We start from the raw sequence: 22,159 nt of genomic DNA, 5'->3' as shown, positions 1-22,159 counted from the left end.
TGAGTGACCAAAAGATGCTTCCATTTCTTATTCAGTTGAAAAATTCACGATGTGTTAAATATTATTCAAACTGTTACCATAGCAACAGCTATCATAATGACGGTTTCCATAGCAACAGATACAATAGAAGCCATTATTTTTGTTTCCAGTGATGACACATTTTATTTAGCATCTTTTTTATCCAAAAGCATCACAGTTTAGCAATGGTTGCCATGGAAATCATGGATAAATTCCACAAAATTATACATTGGCATATTTCTCTTGGCATAGTGTAACTGGCTTCAAAATTTCAAATCGACATTTTACTCCGTTCAAAAGTTATGCCAATTTTGTTTAATTGATTTGGCAATTGGGTGACACTTTTGGCTTCCACTGTTACATACGCTTGCATGCAAGACTTTTTCAGAATTTTGTGGCCAACTTGCACTCTTGTAAATTTAATAACTTTTGATTGGCTTGCTCGATTTAAAAAAAAATAAAATGTTTTAGAAAGCTCTTGAATTGCTCTATCAGATAACACCAATTTGACAGAAATCAATGTGACTTTCAAAAGTGTTCTGACCTCCCTATTAAAAAGCTATGTAAAAATATCAATTATATCACAGAAACTATATATCGCAGAACAATAGCAATTGTCAGTCAAGTTATAGCTTTAACACTGTAACAAACTAACCAGCTTAAACATGGTAAATCACTGCAATTTGCAAAGTGGTAAATAAATGTACTGACTAAAGATACTGTGACCTAGTTTAGTCTTGATGGTCCAAACAATAAACAAAAAGAATGACTTCAATTTTCAACCAAGAACTGAAAACTGCTGTGGTTAAGTGTTACTGTATAAGACAACAATCAATATTGAAACAGGAACAATAACTATAACAGTAACATTAAATTATACCCACCAATGCCAGACCTGTGTTCACTCTCATGTGCTCTCTTGCCAACTGACAGTGATAACCAAATCATATATATTATATATATATTATATATACTAGATAACATACTGCCTATCTATACATTCTGGTCACAGAGTCAATTGTATATAATATAAATAACATATCTGAATACAGAAATACATCCTCACATTTTTGTGTGACAGGTTTTATCATTTTAATGATTTACTAATTATCTAAATCAGGTCAAAATTTAACAATGGTCCTAATCAAGGCACGTGGTCAACAAGCTCTGCATCCAAAATTTAAATCACTGTTAGAAGCACCATGAAGTAACTTTCTGAAAAGATGTCAATAACACAAACTTCATGTTTACTTCTAAATCATTTAAATTACCTACAGTATGCCCGCATGAAACAGGTGTTTCTCATATTTGCATTAAAATAGTCCATACAACTGTACACAATATCCTGCGAAGTAAGACCTTGACCCTGCCTTAAAATTAAATGATGTAACTTTGTCAGCTATGTTTACCAGGTCTCACTGCAGACAACCTGGGTTTCAAAGACGTATAGACTCCTGCAAATAACAGACAAAGGCATGCTGATAGTTGAGTCTAAGGCTACTTAAACAACACAGTTGATCTGCGGACTAACAGATCTGCAGATTAAATATGGCCAACCCACTTGAAAGCTTGCCTCATAATTCCTCAGAATCTATTCAGTGTCTATTAGGGTATTATGTGGCACAATTTCAAGTGGGTCAGCCATATTTAATCCATGGATCTGTTAATCTGTGGATCAATGTGAATGCAGCCTAAACATCAACAAGAACCTTGAAATCTTAGGGTGTGCACCAAAAGACTAATTTAAAAGCTGTTTTACAGTGTACTCACCACTCCAGTTCTACAGCTAGGTACTTCAGAAGTGTATAGCAAGTGTCTCTGTCTCTTACAATAGTTTAAATACATCAACTAAACATCAATAACTACATATAAGACGTACTCAGGTATATTCACATTGACTCGTGAAAAAAGCATCAGTCCTCTTTGGGCACTGTCAGTCTTCAAATTGACAGTATTCTCTCAACAGGTTTTCACTAAACCATGAAGAGCCTACTCAGACTTATGGGTACCAGTAGACTATTACTAACATGTCACATATGAGAACCTCTATCCTGCTTTCTATCTTAATATCTTAAGAAATCAACTCATCTCGAATGATGAAGTCAGTTAGATCTGTTGTGAATGTGCTTTTACAATAACAATAATACACCAGTGAGTATATGGACACTGCATGTGCATTACTCCTCACAGGTAAAATAAGACTGATGTTTCCCATTAAAAGACCTTAATCAGCTGGAATCACACAGAGCCTGGCTCTGCATCCATTTAAAGGAAAATAAACTCGAGTAAATAACAGTTTCCATAATGAAACCACCATTGTTCTTTACCACATTAATTTAGACATGCTACTCAAAATATAGTAATTTGTTATCACTGGCCACCACTTAAAGACGTTTTACCTGCACTACTGCCTTATTTTCGCCCTCAGATAGGTGAGATACTGCTTCAGACAAAATGACACCAAGGACAAAAAACAAAACAGGAAGTTGTACCAAATGCAGGATCTAATATAAAATACAGGGTGAATCAAAACATCATGATAAAGCAACTGTTTGTTTTTTTTTTTTTTTCAAATAAAAAAGTGACCAGAGGAGAAGGAGAACAACTGGTCAATTTATAAGCACCCTCAGGCAATGCAAAATTCTGCCCAGTTCAGCATTTTAGAAATTTCACAAAAGCACACATTTCCAGTCTGTGAAAAATTCCCTTTCAACCCATTGGTCCTACTGGACAACAGGGTCTAAGAATCCACTAGCCCCAAATTAAAACAGAAACAGCACCCAGGCTGTGATGGACCAGTGCTCATGTCACTGACTTACAGTATTACTAAATAGGGCAAATACACAGGATTTTCCAACACTCTGTATTGAAAACAGATTACAATGCAGGTCAGCTGTATCAACCATGTGACAATCCACTGGCACAGTTACTAGTAAGTTGAAGTCCAAGCATGTGAACAGTGATGGATAATTTTTTTTTTTTGTTTGTTTGGGGTTTTTAAAACAATCCTAAAACATAAAATAAAATAATTGTGTATTACTTAACGATTAATATTAATACATCAAAATTAACTTTAATTAATATATCAAAATTAACTTTAACTTTGAATAGTTCAATTTAACATTTCAATCAGATGAAAGATAGTAATGAAGGCAACACTTTATGGATTGCAATTAAGCAAGTGTCCACAATCTATAAAGACTGTCACACAGTGATAAAGACCAGTCCATGATTATTGCAGCGACTTTCATAACTCCTTGGGCAGAGATATTCAATAACTCTTTTACTCAGACATCAGAACCTTAATAAAACTAGAAATAAATACTTATCTGAATAACTTCTCTGTATTTTCAATATATCAAAAGACCTGTCAACACTCCCAATCTCAGTGGGAGTCTCCTGATTCAGGGACATAGCTCCCGATCTCCTGATTAAGACAAAAATCTCCTGATCTTTCAGACTTTTCTCTCTTTCCTTTCGCTAGAATTCAATGTGCTGTGGTTTCAATGTGCCTTCATATAATTGCTTTCTTAAATTCACTGATGGAGGGTAGTGATTGGAGCATAAAATAGGGAGGAAAATGAGTATTTACTAGTACCATATTCTTCTTATCAAGTGCTAGGAGAAATTGAGAAGCATTACCTCTAATAATGTATGCAATAAACATACAAATATACATAGACAATATAACTCTGTTCTCAAACAACAGAACACTACTTCTACTTACAGTACAATACAGGCTTAGCTTTTGCCTACTGATTCTTTCACTTTCAGTTTTAAATTTCTTCTACCTCCACATATATTGTTTCAGCAGCAGCCAGAGTAGAAGGTGGTATTACAGAACCAATCATCTGTAACACCCCAAACAGATGCAATATTTAGATAGTGATAAAACTCTGACCTCCGTCATAATGTACTCACCTCTCAGCCCCCACCTAAATCAGGTGCCCTTGTTCCAAAGGTCTAATTCACTGCTAATAGTTTGTCCAAGAGTACTAACTGCCTTTAATAATTAATAGACTAGGCTACTTGTATATTTTCTTTTCTTTTTTTTTCTTTTCATTCTTAATTTCTTTCTTTCTAAATAATCTTTCTTTATTTCTATAATTAAATTATCTATTTATTTATTTATTAACTTTCTATCTTTTTTTGTATTTTGGAATTTTAAAAAATATGGACCAAAAGGCTGAAATCACAAAAATGCACAATACATCATACTTGAAATTAATGACACTGGCTTTTTTAAATTCCAACTTAGCAACTTAATTAAGTTTTGCAATTCTGAAAAATAACTACAAAATTTAGCAGAGAAAGAGAGTATGCAACAGTAGTTTTGCACGGCAATAATTCAGTTTATGTGCCAACCTCACTGTTAAGCTATATTAAATGGGATGTCCAACGTGGAAAATCTCTTTCACCTGCTATCAGCATGTGATAATGAGTCAGTAATTTTAATATCAATTAAACTATTACAGTTATAAACAAGGCAGCAAAGCTGTCAAATGTACAGACAAAAAAACAAAATAAAGATGCAAATAAGTGAAAAATTAAATTTTCACAAAAAAACTGTTAAATTGCCAGAAAAATTTACCAAACAGACTGCATTGCCTATTGAAGCTGTATGTTAGACCCATGTTTCTTTCCTGTAAGTTTGAGAACAGTAAGTGACATGATTTCCCTTAAATGGTCATCATAGGAGCAGTGCCCAAAATAGGGGTTTCTTCAAATTTTGATGCAACATTACATAATGTATAACAGCATGATGACAATCAAAAGTTATTAATAAAATATTAGTAACATGGACATTCAGAAAATGTGACAAGCAAAAGTCTTCAGGATCATGGAACTTTAAAGTCACACCTTGTAAATGCCAATATGTGAAAAATTAAATTTTCACAAAAAACTGTTTAACTGCCAAAAAAAAAAAAAAAAGAAAAAAAAAATACCAAACAGACTGCATTGCCTACTGAAGCTGTATTTTAGTCCCAGGTTTCTTTCCTGTAAGTTTGAGAACAGTAAGTGACATGATTTTCCTTAAATGGTCATCATGGAAGCAGTGCCCAAAATAGGGGTTTCTTCAAATTTTGATGCAATATTACATAATGTTTAACAGCTTAATGACCATCAATTTTTAATTATAAAATATTTGTATCACAGATATTCAGAAAATGTGACTAGCAAAGGTCTTCAGGCCCATGGAACTTCAAAGTCACACCTTGAAAATGCCAAAATGTAAACAAGACAGCACTGTTCTGAAATGGGTTTCTTTCCATTTTTAACACTTTTTTAACATAAAACAAAATAAACATTTTACTGCCATTTTTATATGACCAACTAAGACAATTGATGAGATGGGAAAACTATCAATAGAACAGTGTTAAATGTCCAATTTCCTCCATTCTGAGATTCTGAACATAGTGGATGATTGAATCTGACAAACTGCAATGATATGAGTTTATTTCCATTTTTGACACTTTATTACACAATACATGATAACAAGTTTACCATGTTTTTTACATAATCAACTAACAATGTTGTAAAGATGCAGGAAATATCAAACAAACACTTTTAGGCATCTTATTAGTTAAATAATGAGACTGTTAACATGCCTAATAATTGAATCTGAAGACATGTGAAAAAACAGTATAACTTCTAAAATAATGGCCCGATTATGCTGATTTTCGAACTCATCCTGCGTTTTTAGTAAGATTGACCACTCCTGTGAGTATAATTACAATTGGCCAATCCGTTTTTCTTATATTGTGTTATCAGTGTTGCATTTATATTGAAAATAGTGAAAAAACAGCATAAATTCCCTAAAAATGGCCCAATCATGCTGATTTTCGAACTTGACCTGCGTATTATGAATATTCATCAGTTCTGTAAGTTTCAAGTCAAAAGGTAAAATGGTTTTCTACTTATCGTGTTATCGGTGCTGCATATATGCTGAAAAAAGTGAAAAAACAGCATAAATTCCCTAAAAGTGACCCAATCATGCTGATTTTCGAACTCGACCTGCGTATTATGAATATTCATCAGTTCTGTAAGTTTCAAGTCAAAAGGTAAAATGGTTTTCCACTTATCGTGTTATCGGTGCTGCATATATGCTGAAAAAAGTGAAAAAAAAGCATAAATTCCCTAAAAGTGACCTGATCATGCTGATTTTCGAACTTGACCTGCGTATTTTGAATATTCATCAGTTCTGTAAGTTTCAAGTCAAAAGGTAAAATGGTTTTCTACTTATCGTGTTATCGGTGCTGCATATATGCTGAAAAAAGTGAAAAAAAAAAAAAAAATATATATATATATATATATATATATATATATATATATATATATATATATATATATATATATATATATATATATAAAACTTATTTGCAATATTAAACAAAATTTACCTGCATAATTATCACTGCTTCCTTATTATTAATCTAGCAGAGAGCTTAACCTATGGGAGTTTACAGGGAAATATCAACAAGTGTGCTTTATGTAATCTCAAATGATATCACAAGTGTGCTTTATGTAGCCTATCAATTAGGCAAATTACTTTATAACTTAAATTAGCGAAGTGATACCCAAGGGAAATTTATAGACTGACCCTCTCAAAGGTCTTTCAGGCCCATAAGTCACAACTTAAGAAGAGCACAAAACAATAATGCACAAAATAGGAGACTACCACTTCTGATGCAATAATACATTATGTTTAACTGCACAGTCAACATCAAATTTTAATTTTGCACAACAGGTAACACCGATGAGAGTAAAAGCATAAGGCTTCTGGCCCATCAGAGTTCAAGTTTATACTTAGAAAGTGCCAGAATGAGAAAAATGAAATTTCACACAAAATTGCATTAAATTCAATAATAAATGATAACCCAATTGACCTGGCTTTCTAATTTGAACTGCATGCCAATCCTAAAAATCATACTCTTAAGTTAAATATAATAATAAATAACACAGTTTTCTTTTCATAATGTTTGCAGTAGCAGTGCAAAAAGATTATTGTCAATTTTGATGTAACATTACATAATAAATTATAGAATAATTATCACCAATTTTTGATTATTGACTATAAATAGCATGAACATGTAGAAAATTTGATTACCATCCGGCTTCATGTCCATGGGAGCTCCGAGTCCCACAATGAATATGCCAAAAAGATAATAAATATTTCACTAAAATGAATAACTTCCAGAAAAAGAAGCCCATTAGACTGCTTTTCCAACTTGGGCTGCATTTTAGTCCTGTGTTTCTTTTTTGAAAGTTTGACAATCATAACGAACACGGTTTTCCCATCATGGTCATCATGGCAGATGTGGATGATTGAATCTGACAAACTGCAATGATATGAGTTTATTTCCGTTTTGGACACTTGATTACACAATACATGATAACAAGTTTACCATCATTTTTACATAATCAACTAACAATGTTGTAAAGATGCAGGAAATATCAAACACACACTTTTACGTATCTTATTAGTTCAATAATGAGACTGTTAACATGCCTAAGAATTGAATCTGAGGAAATTTGAAAAAAACAGTACAACTTCTAAAATAATGGCCCGATAACACTGATTTTCGAACTCAACCTGCATTTTTGTAAGATTGACCACTCCTGTGAGTATAATGACAATTGGCTAAGCTGTTTTTCTTATATTGTGTTATTAATGTTGCATATATGTTGAAAAAAAGTGAAAAAACAGCATAAAAAAATTAAAAGAAAATGTAAAATAAAACATAACAAAAAATACCAATAAAGCTGCTATTCAAACTTTTAATCTAGCTGTACAATTACTAACATGATATGAATAACCCTATTGAGTTTGAGAATAATAAGGCACTGTTATTCATCTTTAGCATTAATGTAAGCGTTACACAAATTTTTTTTTGTAAACTTATTTTCCATATTAAATAACATTTACCTGCATAATAATCATCGATTCCTAATTATGTGACACAGTTAAGAAAGCTAAACCGATGGGACTTTACAATGAAATCTCAATGTGTTTTTATGTAATCTCATTTAATACCCACTTGAAAATTAATTAAGCAAATTATTTTATAACCCTGAAATAACTTGAAAATCAATTAAGCAAATTATTTTATAACCCTGAATTAACTGCCTACTATCCATATACATTTATTGCACCAAATAGCACTGTACTGCATTGCTTTCAAAACAGAAAACAATTACGATGGTTTTCCAACACAAGCTGCACTTCACTCTTTTCAGTAAGGTTGATTATCATAAGTAACATGGTTTTCCCTTAATCGCTATCCTGGCAGCAGTGTCCAAAATAGGGTTTTCTTTAACTTTCATGCAATATAACATAATACTTAACAGCATAATGACCATCAAATTTTTTATAAAAAAATAAAAGTATCATGGATATTCAGAAAATGTGATATGGAAAGGTCTCCAAGGACATGGAAGTTAGGGTCACACTTTCAAAATGCCAAAATGTTAACAAGAGATAACTGTACTGAAATGATTTTCTTTCCATTTTCAACACCTTTTTTATATAAAACCATCATCAATTAACTGTCATTTTTAAATGATCAACTAGGAAAATTGTTGACATAGGAAAAATATCAATAGAACAATTTATAATGTCCAATTAGCTCCATTTGGAGATTCTGAACATAGTGAATGATTGAATCTGACGAACTGCAATGATGAGTTCCTTTCCATTTTTGATACTTTATTACACAATGCAGGATAATAGGTTTACCGTCATTTTTATATAATCAACTAACAATATTGTTAAGAAGCAGAAAATGTTAAAACAACACTTTAACATATCCAATTAGTACCGTTATGAGACTGTTAACATGCTTAAGAATTAAATCTGAAGAAAAACCACTTATATACAAAAAGGCTAATAACTTCATCAAAACTTAACTGATCAAGCTTATTTTCAAACTTGATCTGTATACTGGTCAGATTGATCACTCCTGTGAGTTGCAAGACAAAAGGCTGATTGGTTTTCCTTAAAATGCGTTATCAGTGTTGCATGTATGCTGAATAAAGGGAAAAAAACAGCATTACTTTTGTAAAAATAGTCCAATCATGCCAATTTTCAAACTTGACCTGCGTATAATAAATATTCACCAGTTCTGTAAATTTCAATCCAAGGAAAGGAAAAACATTTTTACACTTATCATGTTATCGGTGTTATAAAAGTGCTGAAAAAATTGAAAAAAAACAAAAAAAAAAACAGGATAACTTCCATAAAATTTGCCCGATCTTGCTGATTTTCAAACTTGACCTGCGTATTATGAATATTCATTAGTTCTGTAAGTTTCAAGCCAAATGAAAAAACAGTTTTCCACTTATTGTGTTATCAGTGCTGCATATATGCTGAAAAAAGTGAAAAAACAGCATAAATTCCCTAACAATAATCGAATCATGCTGATTTTCGAACTTGACTTGCGTATTATGAATATTTATCAGTTCTACAAGTTTCAAGCCAAAAGGTAAATTGGTTTTCCACTTATGGTGTTATCGGTGCTGCATATATGCTGAAAAATAGTGAAAAAACAGCATAAATTCCCTAAAAATGACCCAATCATGCTGATTTTCGAACTTGACCTGTGTATTATGAATATTAATCAGTTTTGTAAGTTTCAAGCCAAAAGGTAGGATGGTTTTCCACTTATCGTGTTATCGGGGTTGCATATATGCTGAAAAAAGTGAAAAAACAGCATAAATTCCCTAAAAATGACCCGATCATGCTGATTTTCGAACTTGACCTGCGTATTATGAATATTCATCAGTTCTGTAACTTTCAAGCCAAAAGATAAAATGGTTTTTCACTTATCGTGTTATCGGTGCTGCATATATGCTGAAAAAAGTGAAAAAACAGCATAAATTCCCTAAAAGTGACCCGATCATGCTGATTTTCGAACTTGACCTGCGTATTATGAATATTCATCAGTTTTGTAAGTTTCAAGTCAAAAGGTAAAATGGTTTTCCACTTATCGTGTTATCGGTGCTGCATATATGCTGAAAAAAGTGAAAAAACAGCATAAATTCCCTAAAAATGACCCGATCATGCTGATTTTCGAACTTGACCTGCGTATTATGAATATTCATCAGTTCTGTAAGTTTCATACCAAAAGAACAAACAGTTTTCCATTTATCGTGTTATCGGTAAAAGTGCACGGCGACGGCGACGACGGCGACGACAGCGACGACGGCGACGACAGACGCAGATGATGGCTATATGTACAGACACATCTGTGTCTGTACATAAAAACTGTTACTAAATAATTTTTTAATCCCATATGGTGAAAAAGATAATGTCTAGCAGACTCTGCAATCACCACTGGTTCAAGTAGATTATTACAATTGTGATGTATTGTTCCTCTCTAGTAACCTTTAAAAAGTGATTATCTATAAAGAAACTTTCAAAAACCTAATTACATCAGAAAATAATTTAAGTCTCCCCAATTAGCTTTCAGCTAAGCAGGGTCCTTCATCAATATACAGAAGAAAGACCACCTTTCCCTTCCCCTCCATCTCTCTCTCTTTCTCTCTCTCTCTCTCTCTCTCTCTCTCTCTCAATCACAATCTATAGAGGCCTATTCAGAATGCATATGCAGGGGGTTGCCACTTACGTGTATCTCCAATGTTGAGGATATCACACAACATTTTGGTCAGCTCTATGCTTGCCCTGGCAAATGGACAGTCATGTTCATCTGCCCTACAGGAGTTCTCTAACACAACCTAGTAAAAGAAAATTAACTTTTTTAATTTATTTAAATCTTGAGCATTAAATTTGTTAAAATGGGCACAAATTACTGTCATATTTTTGCTGCTGGATTTGATCCAGAATTGTGTTTGTTAGATCCATGCTCTCATTTTTTCAAGGCAACTAAACACACGACTTGCAACCTTGTCTTTTCTTTTTTAATGACTAATGGAGCAAATCAAAATAAAAATCAAAGCAACGGAAGACAGAGCTCTTTCAAACATAATATTGCTGTATGTTACAGTAATTATTGCAAGTAAACTGATTTGTACTGTATTTCATTATATTGCTGTAATGTACCTACATATGAATTGGATTATGTGTAGTCCTCTCTCTCTCTGTTTGTGTGTGCATACCTGCACGAGTGCATTTACTCTTTTTCACACATCAGCAAATAAAAGAAAAAGAAAGAAACAGAAACCAATTCAATTACCTTGGTATAACTATCAATGTGACTCCTGGCAAAGTAGACCATGTTATCCAGGGCCAGGGCACCAGGGGGCACCTCTGTGAAGTCTTCAACTGGATTGGAATGATGCTGCAAATAACAGGGGAAACTTTTCATATAAAAGCTATAAAAATGAAAAAAAGAAAAGAAAAAATGGCCTTATTGGTACATCTTCACATATTCTTACTTCCATGTTCTTACTAACAGAATAGTAACACAAGTTATCACACAGAAAATACCAATTTTATTGTGACTCCCTTATAATCATCCTCTCATCAGCATAATGATTTCTTTTCTTGGATATTATGATGCATATCACAAATTAAAACGTTATCTTCATGAAGAATATCCTCCTTACCTGAAACCCTAACTTTTTGTAGTAGGTGCCAAAGTTGGACTGTTTTCTGTAGGAAGTTGTGTTGTTCTCGTTCTCTGTGTCAAATGCAAGCTTCTTCAGTTCAACAATTAGAGCCATGGACACCTGTTCATACAAGAAAAAATAGTTTAGATCACTATCATTTGTTTCTTTAAGTATAATACTTAATGTTTGCTACATTTTTTTAATCAGCTGGAGTCCTCATGAGAAAGACACAAGTTTTTTTTAGCCATAGTAATCATCCAAACAAACTTCTCAAGTTCAGAAAATGATTTTAAAAATTGTGCATACATGACAATCAAAAAAAGATTTTCAGATTAGATGTATATTCTCATCTGTTCATATGCATTACTTATTGATTTTTTTTCAATTTGATAAAATTAACTAGCCGTTTAAATAAGCAAGTACCTAAGTTTTAAACAGAAAGCCCCCAGGGAGTACGTAATCTTGGCCATATCTATCGAGGAATTGCAAAATAAACCAATCATATCACATTCAATATGTTCATTATAAGCATGAAAATGGATAGCAGGACTGGTGCTTTTAACTTTAACTTACCTGGTCTTGTTTATCCACTTTGGCATTCATTCTCTCCTCTAACAAGTTAAACATCAGGCTCTGTAACATGTATAACTGGTGTGCCATCTCTGTGCCCACTGTGTTAGGACCACGGATGACATGCTGGAAGAAAGCAAACAAAACACAAATTGAAATGCTTCTTTGTAACACAATTACTACCTGGTTGAAAATTGGTCTTTCTCATGACTCTTGGAATTTATGTCAACGAAGTTGTGTTTCATAAATAATCTGAAAGGCTGCTTATCTTGATCTTTTAAAGAATTTTCAATAAAGCCTCTACAGCAAACAACGAATGGGATTAACTTGCCGTATACAAATGATCTAGGAGGTAAAAGAATTATGCCAATGGCATAAATTATGGATATCAAGAAATGGAGAGGAGGGGTGAGGATAAGTTTATTTAACTGGAAATGAAATTAATAAATAAATAAAAACTTATTTTTGATATTGGAAGACTGATCAACTTACACTGAGAATCACATTCCTGATTGATTTGCTCTGGAGACTCTCTGCTATGGCCTGCAAAGGTAAAACATTTCATTTACTCCTTATATCTAAATGTAATTGTTAGTAATATATGTAATGGCTATCCATAAAATGCTTTCTCATCTTTGGTCATTATTTAAATTTTAAAATGGAAGCTATATAATCACTGACAACTAACTCTCTCTCTCTCTCTCTCTCCTAACTGGATATCTCATTTTTTGCCATTTAAGTATTTAAGTAGAAAATGATAAAATAATTCACTGAATTCTCTCTGTCCCCACCCCCCACCTCCCAAGTGTTCTCAATCTGATTATAAAAATCAACCCTACCCTCCTCTTCTGAGACTCTGCCTTCAAGAACAGTGCATTGATCAGTGCTATGGCACTCTTTTGTATATCTGGATTTGAACTGCAACAAAAATTACAAATACTATCAAAATTGTGTAGTCTCCAACAAAAATTTAATCATCTACAACAAAAAGTTAATCACCTACTACTTAAAAAAAATGTTATTGGATTCGGGTTATCTTAAAGTCTACAAGAAAATATTTTATCTCTGAAAAAATTATTGTAATTAAAGTTTTTTCAGTTCAATTTATTGATAATAATGTGAACATCTAAAATTCATATGTATATCTGAATTAGTGAACAACTATTTTATATAGATAGTTTGATTATAATAAACTATCTATCCATAAAAATACAAACATGTAGTTCAGATGTACAAAATTACATCTTTGCTAAAAAATTTGATGACCAGATTAAAACAAGACATATCTTCAATACTGTTCAAAAGGAAAGCAATGTCACCTTTGTAAATGTACAATGAGATTGACTGGTGTAACCTCCTGCTCCACAAAACCTGCTTTGGAAGAACTGGAAATAAAATATACACAATGAATTTTCTATATCTTTCAACTGGAATTCAAAATAACTTCCTTTTAGCCTTACACTCAAGTGCTGTACAGTTGTATCTACAAAGTTAACATAAATTTAAATATCATAAGAAGTTTAACAAAAATTCAGATATTAGTTCAATTTCAAGTACTCCCTTCCACCTCCCCCTCTACGAACACACATGGATGCGCGCACGCACACACACACACACACACACACACACACACACACACACACACACACACACACACACACACACACACACACAAGCACCCTTGCTTGCTTGCATACTTTCATAAATGATTTAAATTTCCACGCATCTGGATCTGACCAATCAAGTAGCTCTGGCAAAAAATTATCAATCTTCATGATGAATTCTCTCTCTCTCTCTGCTTTTAAGTTTAGTTATTCAGTTGGAAATGACCTAACATACAGCATGCTGAGACCTCCACCATTACCTGTGTAACACGGTGGACTCCAATATCTCCAGTGCAGACTGCAGTGTTGTGGGGTCACAACCACTCTTAGATATACAGCCAGACACCTGGGGAAGGGAGAACGAAACACAACATGATTCTGTTTATCTATCTTACATTTTAAAATCACATCAATGACATGTTTGACTAGCAGTCTTTGCTAATATTATAATAATTTCTTCAATCACCAGCTAAAATCAGAGTAATTGTTGTTATTGTTATCTACTCACATTCTTGATGAATTTTGGTTCCAGAATGTCCCAGGAGACAATCCCATGATCCATGAGCTCCACAAATGCCTTCAACGTAAACGCCAAGGATTCTCCACTACTACAATAATATTATAGATAAATTGCATCACATTTAGATAAAAGGAGTAAATGAAATGTTTAAAACACATCAATAATAAGAACGATCTTATTTTGTTTATTTACAAGACTGGGAAATCAGAAGCTAAGGTAACTCTTCTCACATAAAAAACAAACTATAATCCTTAAAACTCCTGGATAGCGTCACTCGTCTCACTGTAACTTTTAACTAGAGGATCAGAGAGGCGATACCGCCTCCGGATATTGTACCACCAGCTGGAGTAAGCGCATTCGTATGGACCCCCCCCACCCCTCCAAAAAGGGACACCATCACCAGTCTTGTGCTTGACAAGCTCTATAAGATGCAATCAATAAGAGTTCTCAAAATATGCAAAAAAATATAACTAAAAATGGTATAATCAAGCAGATTTTCGAATTGACTTGCATTTTCCTACCCTTGATCACTCCTGTATTCTCTAGACAAAAGGCCTATTGGTTTTCCTTGAAAAGTGTTGTCAATGGTGCATATATGCTGACAAAAGAGAAAACCTAGGGGCAACAAGGGGCACATCTCTGCTGGTTTTAAAGATATGAGAGGCAAGAAAATATTTTAAGCTCAGTTCATGGTGAAAAAGTAGGTCAAAGGTCAATTTCAATATCATAGTATATGAATTTCTATTCAAGTTCAATAGCAACCATGGGTATTTCTTTGCCAATTTTGCAGATTTAAAGGCCTGAAAACATGCAAAAAGCAGTTCATCATAAAAAGTAGGTCAAAGGTCAATTTCAAGGTCACAGATTGCTAGTGTATTACTTCCTATTCAAGTTCAATAGTAACTATGGACCTATTTCTGTCAGTTTTGGAGATAAAGGAGAAAGAAAATTTGCAAAGTTCAGTTCATAGTAAAAAGATGGTCAAAGGTCAATTTTAAGGTCACAGTAAATTACCAGTATATGACTTACTACTTAAGTTCAATAGTAACTATGGACCTATATCTGCCAGTTTTGATGATAAAACGAAAAGAAAATTTGCAAAGTTCAATTCATGATGAAAAGTAGGTCAAAGGTCAATTTCAAGGTCACACTTAGATTGCCAGTATATGACTTCCTATTCAAGTTCAATAGTAACTATGGACCTATCTCTGCCAGTTTTGGAGATAAAAGGGAATGAAAATTTGCAAAGTTCAGTTCATGGTGAAAAGTAGGTCAAAGGTCAATTTAAAGGTCACAGTAAATTGCCTCTAATGACTTTCTATTCAAATTCAATAGTAACTATGGGCGTATCTTTGCCAGTTTTGGAGATAAAAGAGAACAAAAATTTGCAAAGTTCAGTTCATGGTAAAAAGTAGGTCAAATGTCAAATTTAAGGTCACAGTAAATTGCCAGTATATGACTTCCTATTCAAGTTCAATAGTAACTATGAACCTATCTCTGCCAGTTTTGGAGATAAAAGGGAACGAAAATTTGCAAAGTTCAATTCATGATGAAAAGTAGGTCAAAGGTCAATTTTATGGTCACTGTTAAATTGCCAGTATGTGACATCCTATTCAACTTTAATAGTAACTATTGACCTATCTCTGCCAGTTTTGGAGATATAATGTTACAATTCTGAGTTACAATAATGTGCCACCACAATGTACTTTTTAATACAGCATAACACGAAAACCGTATGAAATACAAATAAACGGAGACCATATGCAATGTTGGGCTTTACATGCTCTACAAAATGCAAAAAAGAACGGGTCGCTAGCATTAACGGTTCCCGAATTAGAGACAGTTTTCAGTTTCGGTATCTTATGGCCGCTTCTCCCGTGAAAATGCACCGATTGACCCCAAATTCATGGAGATGAAAGAAGACCCAAAGGGTAACACTTTCCAATAATATTATTGGTTAAGTCTGTGTAGTGTCTGAATAACAGCGCAAATAATATTTTTTTTGTAAAAAATTTCATTTTTTTGAAAATTTTGGCCCGTTTGACCTTGAAATAAAGGTCAAAGGTCAAATCCAAGGGCATATTTGAAATCTACACATATGACTTTTGGAAAGCTGTCTGTAGAAATTTTTCCCATAATTCCTTCCGTAGGGTAGATAATTGGCATTGAATTTTCAAAAATTTTGACAAGGGTGCATTTCAACGAGCGTCATGCCCAGGTTAATGCACCGACTGAGACAAAAAAACCTGGGGGTTCAAGTTGAGGTTATATGTGACCTAAATCCAAGAGATGGGGACAGCGGTCCTTGCGGTCTAGGAGGAGAAGCGGTAACGGTGACTTGTATCCGGCGCCAGTACGCGGAGCCGGCGGAGCTTATGGAGCCGGCGGAGCCAACGGAGCCAACGGAGCCGGCGGAGCCGGACGAGACGGGTCGGGACTAAAACCATGAGTACCGCCAGCGTACACGCTGGTGGTACTAATTAATATACCTGCCCCGCAGACTGAAATTAAACTTAACAGACATCTCAATTTTTGAATTTAATGATTTACCAGGAATCCATTTGGGCTCATTTAAGAATAAAATTAATGTTAATTAGCAAAATCAAATATCTGTTTTTTACAGATTGGTCTAAAACTCATGGTAAATGGCCTATTTTGATTTCACTTACATGCCACCCCCCTCCACCATCTGCAATATCAGCCGCAGCCCCTGTGTGTTGATAAACTCTACAGCAAATGTCACGTCAACAGAAAAGTTGGCTAAGTCTTTCAAGGCTTCCAGTTTCTTCTCCTGTGTTCCATAGTTCAGCTGCTCTAATATTTCCTTAGCTGTTTTTGACTGAAAGGGGAAAAATGTGATACAAGATCAAATAATTGGTATTACACACACACACACACACACACACACACACACACACACACACACACACACACACACCTGCCTTTCATCAAAAATTAATATATAGCAGGTAATAAGTTTAAACTCAATCCAATCTCTTTTATTCACATACCAATGAATTTATATTGAATTTATATCCATGACTATGTACAGAGTCATCAAATGTTTAAGTACAGATTCCAGGGCTATTTTCAAGAGAAAACAATTTCTGAAAGGTTTGACACTTGAGTTGAATAAAAGAGGATAAAAGTACTTCAGAATCCTTACAAGTAATGATTAAACATACCGGTGAGGATGTTAGTCTTAAAACATTGCCATTCTGTATCTCATGTCTATTCTGAAATTGATAAAAGTGCAAATGAGTGTCTCAATATTTTCAATACACTGCAATAATATAAACATTTATACCAGGTCATTCAAAGTGCAGAAAAAAAATTATATATCAATGTTTTTCTTTTTAAATTGATGATCATTTTAGAGCAAAATGAGTTTTAGGTCTTATCCTAGAAGGGAAGATTTTTGATTGTAGAACTGTTCTAGCTATCCCTCTGCTTTTCAATCAACTGTGCACTGTGCTGACTGCTTAACAACTGGGATAATGAATCAAGAAATTAAGCAAAGTGTCTTCAGCCTTCAATAAGAACTTAGACAGTAAAAGCAATATCAGATTCTTTGAGCCTTACTCTTTCTGTGATGTACGTTTGTGGTCTGTTTGGTTCAGTGACTTGTAAAGCATGGTCATCTGCATTGGTCAGCATCCATCTAGAATAGAATATAAAAATGAAAAGGCCATTAACTGCACATCATTTCTGATTCTAACAGCACACCAGTCTAGCTCCCAGGCTCTACTTCACCAAAGGACTCAATTTTGAACTAAAATCAATCTTGGCTGTGATCAGTTAAAACTCATTCATTAAAATGATCATATACCAATGCTGGCTATATACAAGTTGAGCTCAAAACAATATCCAAAAACTTTTAAAAATTTCATAAAACAGACCCTAGCATCATTCAAATAAGCCAAATACCTTGTGACAGTGACACAGAAATGTTTTCTATTACTTTTTTATTTTCTATTTATTCATTTTATTTATAAATGAATATAAATATTTCAATTATGTCAAAAAAAAAAAAAAAAAAACAATATATAGTGAAAACTATTTTTCAAAGATACTTTGTCTTAATATTTCCACACCTTGTGTGAAGGTCTGTTGATTATCTATCATGGATGAATTTATGTAGTTATCTTGTTTTATTATATTAGCAAGCTAACCGACCAGATTCTTGAAAGTAAGACTCTCAAATTAGTTAATAAAATACTGTTAAAGGCAGAAACTACACTATGGAAAGACCAACATGTTCTTGTTGTAACCTGGTCTTTTCAAACACATACCCATCACACACATCCCTGATTATGGCTGCAAGAGGGCGGTTCTGGAATGAAATAATTGTGAAATGAGAAACAGATGATGGCATTAAGCATGTTATGAACAGTGAGTATCACCAGTGTATGAAATGGCCGCCTGCCCGCCAGCCCGAGGCTGGTAACTTTCCGGCCGGGCAGGTAAGATTTGCAGATTACCCGCCCGACGGGCTGGCTGTTTTTACAGCCTATTTTCACCTTTTATTTTGTCTATGTTCACAAGCGATTTCAGCAAAATATCAAATAAACTCACTGTTTTCACCCACTTTCATAGAAGCAAAGAACTAATCATAGCTTGCAATCGAACGCTCGTAACGAAATGTAACCAACAGTCTCCCTCTCAGTGGCCTCGTTTTCGAAGTTCTGTCTGTGTGATATGAAGTTGAAAGACAATTTGAAACGAGGCACAATGTTCTTAACCAGCTTCAGTGCACAGCAGATAACGTTACGTCATTGTTTTGTGTAGAGGAGATACCGCGAGTAGCAATTTGTAGGTTGAGAGTAATAAAAATGTGAAACTATAAAAAGTTATGATATTGATTAAATAGACTTATAGGTACATGAAGTGCTTATAATCAACAGTAATAAAGGCAATGGAGGCAAATAAAAGGAGAATTGTACAAAAAATTTGAATCCCAAAATTATGAGTTAACGTACGAGTTTACGCCGTGCGTCAGATGTAGTTCTTTTCCCACGTGCTTTCATCTTGGGCTGTCAAAAATGAAAAAATTTTATCAAGTCTGATAGAGAAGTTCACAAAAGAAAAACAATTGAGGAAAGAAATAAAACTAACAAAGATTACGACAGAACCAAACGAAAGAGAACAAATTGGGACCAATGGAAAGGTGACTTCGATTTGCAAGTAGTCGAGCGGCAACATTTTTTTTTGTAAAACCGTAACTCGAAAGTATCACGCATTGCGACCGAGCGCAAGCATCTCGATCCAATAACTCGTCCATACTCGCCCCATATAAAAATTATATTGTAGCCTCTATGTGATATATATAGCTATTCTCAATAAGCAATGCTTTCTAGATACGGGGCCCTGCAGGACTGTCTATGGGCCATTAGCGTGCAAGACCGTTCCCGACCGCTTTTTAAAGCTTAAAAGCGATATTCAAAGGGACCCTACGTGCTAAATTCTTTCTTCTTTATTGTTAGCACAGAGATCGATTTATTTGACAACAATATATATATTTTTGGTCATACTTGTTGCTATACAAAAAAGCAAAAATTATGATCAAATGATATCACGAAATCGGAATAAAAGTTATGAATAAATTATTGACGAAGAAATGAGACAGCCTGCAAGGTGAACATAAACTAAATTGACTACCCCCGCCCTCCCCCGACCGCTAAAGGGCCCTGAAAATTTTTGGTAATTTAGATGGTGAATGGTGCCATTTGGTATGGTTTAGAACTATGATTCAACTAGTGAAAATCTTATTTCAAGAGGTGAGTTTTTTTTACAGAAATTAAAAGGGGGGCGTCAGGAGCCCCTTGACCCCCTCTAAATCCAACACTGATTGGTATCATTCAGTAGAAATTCCAAACAATTTCTAAATTTCCATGCATAAGGCATGATATTGCCCTTTCATTAACATTTCCAAATTACTCTCTCAAGAATGCATTCTAGACCCCCTCAGCATACCTCTCTTAACTCTAGGGGTTATCATAAATAGGGCAGGTAACTACATGGCCGGGCTGGTAACTTTTGAGAGTTACCTGCCCGGCGGTCTGGCTAGTAATTTCCTTGAATTTCATACACTGGTATCACCTTCAAGTGGTTTCCATTGCAATGATTTATAATGCATAACTCAGATGTAAAATTCTTGTCACATAATAATTTTCAATTTATTTAGAAAATAATATAATGTATAAAATGTATAAAATTCTTTAAAAAATCAGTTGCAGCATGTTCTATTGACCCCCCCTCCTCCTCTACTCTTCTACTAGTACATGTAAGACAGGAACACACAATAACCCCTGCCCTAATCATAACTTCAACAACAGTTTTAATATCTGATATTTTCAATCAAATGCCATATGAAAGACCATGAGCTTTCACACCTTCATTCAATTTGCCATAATTTTGATGTCAATAATTCATTGAGATATTTTTCATTTCACACATTTATTCACTAATCAGTTAACAATGCAGTTATCACTGTGATATCACTGCTTGTCAAAAAACTGACCTCAGCATATTCAAGCCATATTTAACACCATGACTGATAATAAAAGACCGCAATTAATTACCTGGTCCAGCTCTATGAACTGAGCCTGTTCCCCTTTCATCGTCACGGCTACTTTCTTAATGTTTTCAGAGACTTGCTGTCGGGGTCGCATTTTTACAGTTCGTTCGCCAGACGGAGTGAAGCTTGGGCTTCTCTCGGTGGTAGCGTCCATGATTTTATCCATGTTCCCAAGTCGAAGGCCGAGTAGAAACAATGGGTATAATCGTCCTTAGTGAAGTTCCGCTTCCAGGATGTTCCCGGAAGTGGTGGATTCTATCGAGTCAAACTCAGCTAATTTAAAAGCTATGTATTTTACATTAGCCGTTTCTTCTTGCTTTCTTCTTTAGTAATATTTATGATAATACTTGGCCATATTAGATATTGATTTCATACAAATACAGGGTAAACTTTACCTTCCTGAATCACTCATGTCTCTGACATGACGGGTTCAAAAAGCCCGGATGTTAGTAACCTTGGCCTACTTTTGTTTCGTCTGCTTCGTAGATGAGGGGGTAAGGTGGGGGGTTGGGTCTAGTCCTGTGAAGGTTTGGTAGGATTATACACCGCCATGGGAAATGTTAGACTACAAGAAAAAGTTGGACTAAGCACTTTAATTTCTTTATTATTTTTTAAAGAAAAAAGAACGTTTTCGAACAACTTTACCAGGGGCGTAATCAGACCTTTAAAAATTGTACGCACAGAAAATTCCCAGCACGTACAGCAAAATGTAGACAAACGAAACAGATGAAGGGCAGCGTAATCACAGCATATGTACCACACATCGTAGATTAATTTCCAATAATAATAAAATCATCATTTAAGTCAAATATATTTTCGAGATTTAATAAAGTTTCAATATTTTTATTTACCCAGAACGGTTTATTCATTTAAAAGTAGGCTAACTTCACATCAGCGGACCCCTCCCCTCCCCCTTCGAATAATCCTGGTCCCGCCTCTGAGTTGAACTTAGGCTCTATTCCCATAGATTTTAGATCGATCTATCCCCACGGGAAGTCTCACTAGATTACTTTCAGATAATCCGACTTAAATGTCCGTGCCGCCTACTACAAGCTGTAAGGGGGTAATTAACTTTCGTGTCCGCCCGGCTGACAGCTATTTAGCGTGAACCCCCAGGGAGTTAGGTCGATCTTAAGTAGGTCGATCTAATCTATGGAAATGGGGTGTTATATACAGTTTCATCCAGCTTCCATGCGGGTGCATTGCTCCCAAAAACAACAAACTTTAGGCCTATGACACGACAGAGCTTTGATACATCTAAGTTTAATTATTTGTTTGTGAAAATTACCCATGTCACCCTGA

At 34.4% G+C, this 22,159-nt stretch overlaps 1 protein-coding gene across 1 annotated transcript in view; it reads right to left on the bottom strand.

The window, feature by feature from the left end:
• The window catches only part of LOC106176976 (engulfment and cell motility protein 1), a 30,981-nt gene extending 9,664 nt beyond the window's left edge, over window positions 1–21,317 (bottom strand). The window contains exons 1-14 of the mRNA XM_013559577.3: window positions 20,862–21,317; window positions 18,573–18,613; window positions 17,863–17,941; window positions 17,466–17,516; window positions 16,950–17,119; window positions 14,269–14,368; window positions 14,021–14,106; window positions 13,476–13,541; window positions 12,996–13,074; window positions 12,649–12,699; window positions 12,160–12,282; window positions 11,584–11,706; window positions 11,211–11,315; window positions 10,644–10,752 (exon numbers count right to left, since the gene is read on the bottom strand). Of these exons, the coding sequence (XP_013415031.2) occupies window positions 10,644–10,752; window positions 11,211–11,315; window positions 11,584–11,706; window positions 12,160–12,282; window positions 12,649–12,699; window positions 12,996–13,074; window positions 13,476–13,541; window positions 14,021–14,106; window positions 14,269–14,368; window positions 16,950–17,119; window positions 17,466–17,516; window positions 17,863–17,941; window positions 18,573–18,613; window positions 20,862–21,023 (1,345 nt within the window). The 5' untranslated portion in view covers window positions 21,024–21,317. The remainder of the gene's footprint in view (window positions 1–10,643; window positions 10,753–11,210; window positions 11,316–11,583; window positions 11,707–12,159; window positions 12,283–12,648; window positions 12,700–12,995; window positions 13,075–13,475; window positions 13,542–14,020; window positions 14,107–14,268; window positions 14,369–16,949; window positions 17,120–17,465; window positions 17,517–17,862; window positions 17,942–18,572; window positions 18,614–20,861) is intronic.
• Window positions 21,318–22,159: the final 842 nt, after the last annotated feature.

Source organism: Lingula anatina, chromosome 4 (genome assembly GCF_051362555.1).
Source record: "Lingula anatina isolate TDL-2025a chromosome 4, LinAna3.0, whole genome shotgun sequence".
NCBI classification, from domain to species: Eukaryota; Metazoa; Brachiopoda; class Lingulata; order Lingulida; family Lingulidae; genus Lingula; species Lingula anatina.
The sequence above is the reverse complement of the archived record's forward strand: the minus strand, read 5'-3'. Positions and strand labels throughout refer to the sequence as shown.